Source organism: Pteropus alecto, unplaced genomic scaffold (assembly GCF_000325575.1).
Source record: "Pteropus alecto unplaced genomic scaffold, ASM32557v1 scaffold67, whole genome shotgun sequence".
NCBI lineage: Eukaryota > Metazoa > Chordata > Mammalia > Chiroptera > Pteropodidae > Pteropus > Pteropus alecto.
The window spans coordinates 8,678,936-8,689,640 of record NW_006441061.1 but is presented as its reverse complement, the minus strand read 5'-3'; the positions used below and the strand labels follow the sequence as shown (position 1 = coordinate 8,689,640).

The 10,705-nt window shown below is 65.3% G+C and overlaps 1 protein-coding gene across 1 annotated transcript in view; it reads right to left on the bottom strand.

The window, feature by feature from the left end:
* Window positions 1–3,586: 3,586 nt before the first annotated feature.
* MYMK (myomaker, myoblast fusion factor) overlaps window positions 3,587–10,705 on the bottom strand; it is a 7,986-nt gene continuing 867 nt past the window's right edge. Inside the window, exons 2-5 of the mRNA XM_006918099.1 lie at window positions 7,220–7,334; window positions 6,382–6,530; window positions 4,024–4,140; window positions 3,587–3,781 (exon numbers count right to left, since the gene is read on the bottom strand). Of these exons, the coding sequence (XP_006918161.1) occupies window positions 3,632–3,781; window positions 4,024–4,140; window positions 6,382–6,530; window positions 7,220–7,334 (531 nt within the window). The 3' untranslated portion in view covers window positions 3,587–3,631. The remainder of the gene's footprint in view (window positions 3,782–4,023; window positions 4,141–6,381; window positions 6,531–7,219; window positions 7,335–10,705) is intronic.

The following is a 10,705-nucleotide window of genomic DNA, read 5'->3' as shown; positions in this document are numbered from 1 at the left end:
CACGGCCTGTGTCCCTGCTCGGCCGGCTCTGTGAACCAGCTAACCAGCCGACCAGCCGGCCAGCCGGCCAGCGAGCCGAGACTCACGCCCCGGGGCTTCCTGCCGACTGCAGAATCGGTCCCGCCTGCCCACACGTGGGCCCTGCTGTCCTGCGGCCAAGGCCCGCGGCCTGAGCCGGTGGGTCCCTCCAGCAGCGCCGCCCCTAACTGCAAAAGCAGCCCCGGAGCCCAGGACGCGGGATGAGGTGGATCGGGAGCTGTAAAGCCTTTTTAAAAGGGGCAATAAAAGTTTTGGGTTTCAGATGGTCTCAGTGCAGAAGAGAATAACAGAGACAGGAAATTTCAGTAGCAGACATGACAAAGGCCACAGCTCGCAGACTCTGCCCTCAGACAAAAACACCTCCGCCTGTGCAAACAGAGGGCGTCCTGGCGGGGGCCCCGGCTCCCTGTGCCATGCCAGCCTCACCCCTGCCGCGGGGGGGAGGCGGAGGGGCTGCTACAATAGACTGTTTTGTCTAGTTGTTGTAAGTGTTTATAATACTTCTCCGTTTGGGCTGCCGGAGGTGCGTGGGCCCCCCTCCCCGCCGGCTGGGCTCCGAGTGTGTGTCCAGGCCGGGGCATTGGCGGCTTCTGCTCTTTGCCCTGCAGGGTCTGGAAGCCAGACCCAGGCCCCAAGAGGCTGTGGCAGGACCCACGTCCAGGATCCACCCTGCCCCCCCCAGCCCCCACCCCGTGTCCTGGCAGCGAGGCCACCATCGGAACTGGGCCCTGAGCGCCTCTGCCTGTGTCACTTGGTTTAACCCAGAATTCCCAAACCCGCGTGTCCAGGGAGCGTCCCTCCCGTCTGCTGCAGCCGTGCCGTCCGGCTCCGGAGCTGCCAGCCACAGGGGTGGGGCTGCCCGGCAAAATACAGGACAACAGTCCCATTTACATTTCGGGGGGGCAGTGAATCTTTTTTTTAGTATGCCCCAAATATTAGACGTATTCAGGTGAAATCATTATCTATTCTTTCTCTGAAGTTCAAATGTCACTAGGCCTCCTGTATGTTATTTGCAACCCAACACACGGGGCTATTTAAATTGAAATGAATTAAAATCAATGGAGGCTCCAGGGGGCGGGGGCGGGGCGCTGTCCTGGCCGGGGTGGGGTGGGGTGGGGCGGGGTGTGTGCCCGCGTGGGCTCGCATCTCCCCATCTCCATCACCAACGCGAGCCCTCAGCAAGGTGCCACTCTGGGGCTTCTGGTGACGTCCAGGGCCGCATTGCAGGCACTCGCTCGTGGCGGTGTCGGGACTCATGGACCCGCAGGCCCCCAGCTGGGCTGGGTGGGAGGACGGTCCTGTCCTCCTGGGGTGGGTCGGGAGGGCCACTGAGGCCCTTCCTGGCACCGGGTGCCGTGGTTCTCGGATCCCAGGGCTCGGTGACACTTGGGCGTGGAGGCGTTTCAGCTTGAAGGCCGTGACACGTCTTCCTGGCCAGTCTGGAGGTATCAGAGTGGCTGGCCATCCTGGGCCTTCTCCGGCCCCCTGCCCCAGCACTCCCCTCCTGGCCCTTGGGTGGAGCCCCCAGGATGTCAAAGTGGCCTCTGAGCCAGAGGAAGATGACTTTGGGATGGCCGGCAAGACCCTGGGCACTGCCACCAACTCAGTGTCCTGTGTCCCGGGATGAGGGCCAGCTGCTGACATCCTGGCCCAGTGTCCTCCTCTGCAGAGTGGGCTCAGGACCCGCCCCCTGCGGCCCTCCTCGGCCTCTCCGTGGGGGCCAACCCTGCTTGGGAGGGGCGCGGCGGGCGGGGAGCCCGGGAGGCGGGCGGGCTGAGGGCTGGAGCGCGCCTCCTAATTGTCCATGACTTACAGACCTGGCCGGGCTCCCAGACAGACTCATAAATCAGCGCGGCCACGGCGAGCAGCCTCTCAGCGCGGCCCTCGTGCGCTTGGCAAGCCCTCGGCTCCTCCCTGCGTGGGAGCGCCCACGGCTTCCAACTTTCCATGTGTCGCCACAGAGGTGGGAGCTGGCGCGGGGAGCGGGGCGGGTGGGGGGTGATGGGCGGGGGCCACCGCCTCGCACATGGCTGTTGCTGGAGCGGCACCCCCGGTTCCCCCCGCACGGTCCCCAGAGTCCCCCTGTTCCTTAAATCCTGGTGCTGTGACTTATGAGTGTCCCCTTGTGCAGATGGGAGATGGGCCAGAGAGAAGACTCTGCTTCTAGGATGTACCCTTTCTTCACGGTGTGGGGGTGTGTGCGTGTGTGCGATCACCCCCTCTCCCCCCGCCAGACCTGCAGCCAATGGGGGCTGCGCCTGCCCCTCCCCCCACCCAGGAACATAGAGCTGGGGAGTCCCCTTGTCTTGTGCTCTCCGCCCTGTGATGGGGACACGCCCAGGTGGGTGGCCCTGAAGCCATGGAGCCTCGGCTTCCTCATCTGGAAGACGAGCTTGGAGAGACCCTGAGCACCATGTGAAGGGCTGAGCAGGCTGCTCTGTCATTAATGGGCTCTGGGGACAGAAAGGGGCTGAGCCAGGGCCAGGCTGTGGGTGTCCAAGACCCGCGACCTGGGACCTCTGGGCAGTCAGGGAGGCTGACAGATGGGGGGAGCCTGGCCGAGGGTCCACCTCGTCCCCAGCCCCAGGTGCTGGAGCCAGCTCTCTCTCGGCCCCCTAAGGCATGCGAGAGGTGACTTTAGGACAAATGTGAGCCATCCCCCGCAGTGGGAGCGCATGTGGGTGAGCGCATGGTCTGGAAACACAAACAGGTCCCAGACAGGTGTAGGTAACTTCCTGCCTGACAGATGTGCCTGGATCATTTGGGAAGTTGGGGTGGGCTGGATCTGTGGGGGGCTCAGGTTTGTGAGGTGATGTCTGGGAGGCCGGCTCCCGCCACCCCCCGGGGCCCGGTGCAGACAGGCTCACCTCCTCGTGAGCCCAGCTTAGGGCCTGCCACCGGCCTCCGCCGGAGCTCCCCGCACCCAGACCCACCTACCCACGCTGGGGAGACAGGCGGGGCTGACAGCCAGGCCACCGCTCGGCCTCCCAGTAAGGTCACGAAATCAAGGTGCTTCTTACCGATTATTGTCATCAAAATCGTCAGATTAGGGACCCAGCTGGAGGGACGGCCAAGGGGCGGGCAGGCGTGGGCCAGGGATAGCGCGGGTCCCGCTGGCCCTGGCTTCCTGCATGGGCTTGCTCAGAGCCTGGGGGCATGGGACAGACGTATGACGCCAGTCTCCGGGAGAAACCAGACGGTGGGGGCCGGGCAGGGGACCTGCTGGCCGGCAGAACCCCCGTGTGGCGGGGACTGCGCTGGGGCTTTCGGGAAGGGGTGGCGGGGAGGATGGACGTTGGCTCCAGGATCCGCGGAGGCACGATCAGTGGGCACCGAGGCCTGGGAGGGGGCCAATCGTCTTCCCATCAGCCAGCCCAGCACCCAGCACCCAGCACCCAGCACCCAGCAGAAGCTCAGTAACTGGGTCCTCGGGAAGCACTTAGCACGGCGGGCGCTTCCCAAGGCCCTGGGACCCGTCAGAATATGAAGACAGAATTTCTCCTGGACGCTCCGGGCCGGGGAAGGACGGGGAGGGCTCCCGCCAGGCGTGGGACAGGGGAGGGGAGGGGCGCGGAGCCGGGCGGGGTGCAGGTCAGACGCAGGTGCAGCACAGGGTGGAGCAGCCCAGCGTGGCCGGCGGCCCCGCGTCTCCAGCCTTCTTGTTGACCTTGGGCAGCAGCAGGATGAAGGACACGGCCAGGGCACAGTGGTAGAAGCTGTGGACGTAGGTGTGGTCCCACTCCTGCAGGGGTGTGGCGGGCCGTCAGCTGTGGCCTCAGCCCTGTCCCCAAAGCTCCCTCCCCCCTGCATGCTCTGTGCCTCTGCCTCGTGCCTGGCCCCTGCCACTTACACAGGCCCCTCCCCAGCCCCCTCGCTTGTCCTGGGAGTCTGGCCCAGTGACCTCCTCCAAGAGGCTTCCCCCGGGCACGCCTCTAGGAAGAGGGCCCTCGTGGCGGCTGCTCCCCCCGCCCCCCGCCTGGGTACCTCGAAGAAGAAGCGCAGCATCAGGGCCAAGGCCCCGAAGCAGAGGCCGGGGCCTATCTGCTGGGTGTAGACGCTCTTGTCGGGGTACAGACCCTTTTTCTCCTTCATCTGCCGCAGCTGCGGGGGCGGAGACGACGGGAAAGCTCTGAGGTCACAGGTCATGCGGGAACGGCCGCCCTGAGCCAGCGGGGGAGCTGGCCCTGGGCATTTGCACCCCCGGGCATCCTCAGGCAGGAGATGGGGCTCAGGAAGACACCCATGGGAGCCCGCAGCCTGGGTGGCAGGGCTGGGAGCCCCGTGGGCCTTTAGGGCCCACGAGGATTCCCCACCTATCTCTTTGGGATGTAACAGGGCCCCCCCTCCCTGCCCCCTATCCCGGTCGGGGGGTCTGGACACGTTGGGGTACTGGGGCGGGTCCTGCCTTCCGGCGTGGCCCGTGTGGTCTGCCAGAGCCTCTGGTGCCTCAGCCGTCAGTGGGCAGACACGCCGGGCTGTTTATTAGACGACCTTGACTAGCACGTTAAGCCCGGGGCTGCTGCCGCCGCCGCTTGGGGCCAGGCTCCGGCTTAGAGAGCTGGGTCCACACACGCCGGAAGGACGAAACGAACGCGGGTCCCCATCCCGAAACCTCGCCCCCGGGGCCGAGGCGCTGCGGACTGCAGATGCGTGCGGACCACACACTGCGCATCGGGGCCCGAGGTTCTGGGCAGCACCCCAGAGGCAGAGACTCGCTGGGCGGCACACGTGAAGCCCATGGGGAACCCCAGGCAGGGTAGGGCGGGTCTCCCCACCAAACGCACTATGAAATGGAGTCCGGTTTCCTGGAATTTGCCGTGACCGAAGAGGAATCGGGGCCTGCAGAGGTGCAGGTGGCCTGTGGATGCGGCTATTGTGACCCAGGGTGCGGGGGCCCTGGCCCGGGGGACCCTTGTCCAGCCCATGCTGCACCTGCCCTGCCTCACCCTGGCACGTGCCTCTCCCCGCTCCCCGTCCCCGTCCCTGTCCCCGGGAGCCACTGTTCCCCAGCCCGGCTCAGGAAGAGATGCACCTTCGAGAGAAACATCTGCCCTGGAAAATCCAAATAAACTGCACGTTCAGTGGTGTGGGAAACACAGGTTGAGCCCCAGCTATAGGCAGCCAGGCAGCCCTTGGTCCCCGTGGCCAGGGACCGCGAAAGTCCCCGCGGCGCTTTGTGGGGACACCAGCGAGCGACTGCTCTTCGAGCTGACTCAGATCCAGCCCAGACTCAGAGCTGGCCCAGACCGGCAGTGGGCGCAGCCCCCCGGGCCAGAACAGGGGACTTCGCCCCGCGCCCTTTGTCCCGAGCGACGTCTGGTGCACGCCGGCGGTCCTTCTTGGGGCCAGTGACGTCAGACCTGACACGCTTCCTCCCTGCTCCCAGGCGGCTCCGAGGGGGGCCTCCTGGGCCAGCCCGGGGCCAGCTCTGCTTCCCCAGGTCACAGTGGGACAGATGCGCCTTCTCTTCTCCTGCTGGCAAAGTGGACCCTCCCGGGGTGGAGAGCGGCGGGCGTGGTGGGCACCGCCTGCACCCCCGCCAGCCGGACCCCTCTTCCCTGAGACCCGCCTCCTGCTTTCCGGCCCAGGCTCCGCTCCCCGCCTGGCTCGGCCCCTCCCCTTCTCGGGCTCCCGGGAGAAGCTCCGGCCCACCCTGCTGCAGTGCCCGGCTAGCGTGAGTGGGCTTCGGCCCTTGCAGCCAGAGGGGCCTTGGCCTGATGGGTGGTGCAGGGAGGCCCAGGGACCATGTGTTAGGGGCCCTCGTGGGTGCCCAGCGCAAGGCCATGGTGTCGGTGACTCCGGCCCAGGCCGCCTCGGTGCGCACGAGCCTCAGTCTCAACTTCCTGTCACACACACGCCGCTTCCCCCCTTCTCTTCGGAACAAGCTGAGGCCTCCCCCTGCCCGAGGGGTCTTCCCAGACGCACGCAGGCCACTTCCGACTGGCAGTGCATTTCTAAAGCAGCCTGTTCCTTCGACAGCAGCGATGATAATAATAGCTCCGTTTTTGGAGCCCGTTAGAAGCCAGGTTCTATGCTAATACTTCAGACGCATCATCTCAATTAATCTTGACCCGACCCAGACTGTTGTTATAATACCTGCTTTGCAGATATGGACACTGAGGCACAGGGTTCAGTAACGTGGGTGAGGTCCGGAGTCAGCGAGCTACGGACCCCATACAACCCGGATCCGCGTGCCTGTGTGCCCGACGGTCATTTTCTGTGTGTTTCCGCTGAGGCCGTGTCCCGCCGGCCGGCCGTGGGCGGGAGGCCAACGGAGACTCCGGGTGGGAAGAGTCACAGTCAGGGGAAGGGCCCCGGCGGCTGGGGTCACGCGGCACGTACCCACTTAGCTGTGATGATGAGGACGGCTGTGCCGATGGGGCCGGAGTACACGCCGTAGCCCCGGCGGTCGTGGTAAACCCGCACGGCGGTGGTCAGGACGCCGAACATCACCAAGGTCGACCTCTTGGGCTCGTCGAAGTCAGCCAGAGCTGGGGTGGCCGGGGACAGAGAGTGAGAGGTGCGCGGCCTCTGCGGCCGCTCCTGGCCACTGCTCCCCCGGGGCCGTCCCTCAGGGGCCCGGGCATGGCTGGGGCCCCCTCAGCCAGCGAGACTCCGAGGCCCAGCCCGCTCGCCGGAATCCCAGCCGGCCCTAAGGGAAAGGCAGGCTCCCCCGCGCCCGGGGCAGCTTGGGTCGTGCAGGCAGGAAGCTGGTCCACATGCGAAGGTCCAGGGGTACACGTGGGCAAGGACGCGAAGACACCCAGGGACCCTACAAGGACGATCCGGGCCCCCCGCAGAGCCTGGTCAAATCGTGGGGGGCCCCGTGTAACGGGGACCGTGCCCTGATGTTGTGCTTTTGGACACGCCCACAAGGCCGAGCTGAAAACCGCAAGGGCAGGGGAGGTTCTTGGGGTGGGGGGACCCCGAATGGCGAACAGGGGTCCCCCGGGAGGAAGACGGGGCAGAGCGCTGTGACCGCTTCCTGTGCGTGCGTGCCGCTGCCAGGTAAATTTGTCCTACTCTTTTTCATGGATTCGGCTCGGCTCTGTACCCTGGGAGAGGGTGGAGGTCCCCAGAAACGAGGTGTGGGGGTACAGGCTCAGCAGCCCGGGTGTTGGTTCCGGCGTGGGCGGGCGGCAGGCAGACGGGACCTGGGCTACGAGGGGGGGCCACTCACCCATCAGCGAGACCCACATGCTCAGGGCCGTGCCGTACACGCTGAAGTAGTCCAGGGTGTCGTGACGCATGAAGCACAGCACCGCCAGGCCCGGCCCGCTGCAGGCGTGGTTCAGCTGCCGGAAAGCCAGGGGCCGTCAGCGGGCGCGCAGGACAACGCTGCGGCCCCTGCCCGGGGGCCAGGCCACTCGCTAGCTGCGGGACCTCGGACCGCCGCTTCACGGCTCCGAGGCTCAGGGTCCCCATCTGGGGAACGGGGCCGCTGCCGCCTGCTCCCCTCGGAGGGTCTCGCGGACGGGGCTGGGTGTCGCTCAGGGGAAGCCCGCGGAGCTGGGGCACCTAAGACGCGGTCTACCCGTTCCCTCCGCGTGGTCACCGTCGGCGGGCCCCTGTGCGTCCCTTCGCCAGCCTTAGGCTGTGAGGCCACACCTGTTTTGGGTGCCAGTCTGCTCTTCAGCGGCCCGTGGGGCCTTTCCCTCAGAATTTACCCCTCTGATGACGGGGCTCCCCCACAGTGGAAGTTCTCAGACCCCCGGGGGGCTCACAGAGACTCCGCTGAGCCATCCTAAGCGTTCCCGACTCACGGGCCTGGGCCGGGGTCCAAGATCTGTATTTTTTGCAGGGTTTGGGGCCGGTGCCAATGCTGCTGGTGGGGAACCCGCTTTGAGAACCACTGGTCTGCTGCGTTCAGCTTGTTTCTTTAACGTGCGGGAAGGCTGCACAGACCCATGCACGTGCTCCGACGGTGGGCCCCCCAAGACCCCCGATCACGGAAACTTTTCAAGCAAAATGCCCGTGTGGAGTCTTTTCAAAGCCATCGGCCTATTTCTAACAGAAACGACTCTCTCCTTTCGTGTACACATTTCATCATTTTAGGCAATATTTAATTACATGACATAATTATTTTGACAAGTGTCAAGGGCAAAAAGAAGCTCGGGAGCCAGCACAATGGACGCTTGATGAGCCTGCGTGGCGGGCGGGAGGGAGCTCCGGGAGGCGCCGGGATGGTCAGGGAGGGGGAGCCCCGGGTCCCCTGGTGAGTGGAGCAAGGCGGGCGGTTTAGAGCTCTTGCTGGTTACAACTGTAGGTGGCCTGAAGCTCAGATGTGCCCAGGATTAGTAGCGATATCATGTCCCCAGCGAGGGAGGAGAGAGGCCCGCGCTGAGGTTTGGATGCTGCAGCTTTAGGGGTAACAGTGGCGCAGAGGAGGCCCAAGGAGAGCATTGGGCAGGGGCGTGGCTGGGAGAGGGGGCTTCAGGTGAGGCCCGGTCAAGGCGCTCCACGTCTGCGGGACGGAGGAGTGAGGAGGCCACTTGCGCTCCGTGGCTCTGAGAGACAGAGCCAGGCCCGGGGAGTGACGTGGACGTCCACCTGTCCTCGGCTCCCTCAGAGCGGCTTCGCCCTCGCCCCGCCCCAGCCCTGCCATCTGCCGTCCCCAGGCCCCGCGCCCCTCCTTGTGCAGCGAGATCCCCGTGTCCGGTTGCAGACGTGATTCCTGAGCCATTCCGGGCGGTGTCTGGGCCCTGCCCCCACTAAGAGCAGAAATAATCTGTCTCATCCTGGCCGTGTCCCCAGCTCCCAGAGCAGAGCTGGCTCACGGTCGACGCTCTGTCAGCGTCTGTCGTGTGAACGCGGGGTGAGGGGGGCAGGGCCCGGGGCGGTGTGAAGGACAGCTGGCCCGGGGGGCTGCCCACCAGGCCCTGGGTTTGTCTCTGTCGGACAGGTGGGGCAGGTGAGACGCGGAGCCGAGACCCAGCCTCCGGGCCTCTGAGGCCTCGCTCCATCTTCGCGTGCAGCGGGGAGACCTGGCAGGGGTGGGGTGTGGCGGGAGGCCCGGAGCGAGAGAGCGCAGCCCTTGGAGGCCGACGTAGCCGGTCCTTGCTGTGTGAGCTCAGGCAAGTGGCTGACGGCTCAAGGTCCCCTCTGTCTAATGGGCATAAGAATACCCACCCCATGGGGTGGGCCGGGGACTCCACGTGACAGAGCATGGTCAGTGTCTGGCACAGAAACGGCGAGGGCACGGGAGGGTCGTGGTTGGAACACAGGAGCGTGTGGGAGGCAGACCTTGCGACGGCCCTGCCCGGGGCTCCAGGAGACAGGGACAGAGTGTGGCTTTGAGGCCAGAGGACATTTGTCACAGGAGGCAGCTGGCCCTGCCAGTCTGGGCGGGGCAGGGTGGGACAGGGTGGGCCTCTGAGGGCGGTGGGGAGGCAGCTGTGCAGCCAGCCCAGCTTCGGCAGGAAGGGGGGGCCTGGCGGGGCCTGTGGTGTTCTGGGCTGGGTGTCACCCCAGCCGGGGCAGCCAGACCCCTGTCTTTCCTCCCCGGACCTGAGCCCTTATACCGCAGAGAAGTCCCATGTCCACTGAGTGACTCTGTCTGCGTCTGTCACATTGACTGCCAGGCCAGGGCTCCGAGAGGGGCGAGTAAAGGCACTGAGCAAAATGCCTCGCATCTGTCAGGTGACCCGTCACCATCCCCGACTCGGGGGGCTGAGAAAACGAAGTAACACCGCGCGTGTACAGCGCCCAGCAAGATGCCCACCCTGGACGCTGGCTCGTGTCGGCACCAGCGTGGCTCAGGCCTCCCTCACCCGGAGGCGAGGACTGAAGCCCTGGGGAATCCGGTTCCTCAGAGGATCCAGCCTGCCCCGGTCACTGCCGCCTGTGGGAGCACCTGCCCACGTGTACACACGGCCTCCCCCACTGCAGGCAAGCCAGGACGCAGCGCGGACACGCGTCTGCAAACGCGCGCGTGCGCTCCCAGACCTCAGCGCCCGGGGCTGCCCTGCGCCCTCTGACTCCCGCCCACAGAGGCCCTGTCGCTGGGGGGCGAGGCTGGCCCAGGGCGGGAGGCACTGCCACGCGAAAGAGTATGGGGGGACGCTCACCTCCCCAGCATGCGCTTTTCACAGGGAGCTGGGCTGACATGGCAGATGATCGAGGAAGAGGGGGCGAGGCCACTATGGGAGTCTAGCGGCGAGCGTGGGTTGGGGACACGCAGAGGGACACAGAGGCAGGGAGGTAGGAAGGCACCAAGACACAGACAGATGACAAATGGATAGACAGATGACTGACGAGGTAGCGAGCTACATAGATAGCCAGAGGATTGATCAGGTAGCTAAGTGCTTAGACAGCTAGACAGACAGACAGAGCTGGAGGGATGGATGGGGTCAGAGGGACAAAGCTAGAGAGGGAGGGACCGAGAGATTTAGAAAGAGAGCAAATGCCGTAGGGACGTCGCTCCAGAAGAAGAGAGAACCAGACGCAGATGCGGGTCGAGAAGAAAAGATGGAGCGAGAACTAGATACAAAGAAACGCAGTGGGAGAGAGACCCACAGAGACCGGGCGGGAGAGAAAGATAAGAGACGGCCATCCAGACATGGAGACGGAAAGGGAAGAAGGAGAGAGAGGGAGAGGGATGGGGAGAGAGAGAGAGAGAGAGACAGAGAGAGAGAGACAGAGAGAGAGAGAGAGACAGAGAGAGAGA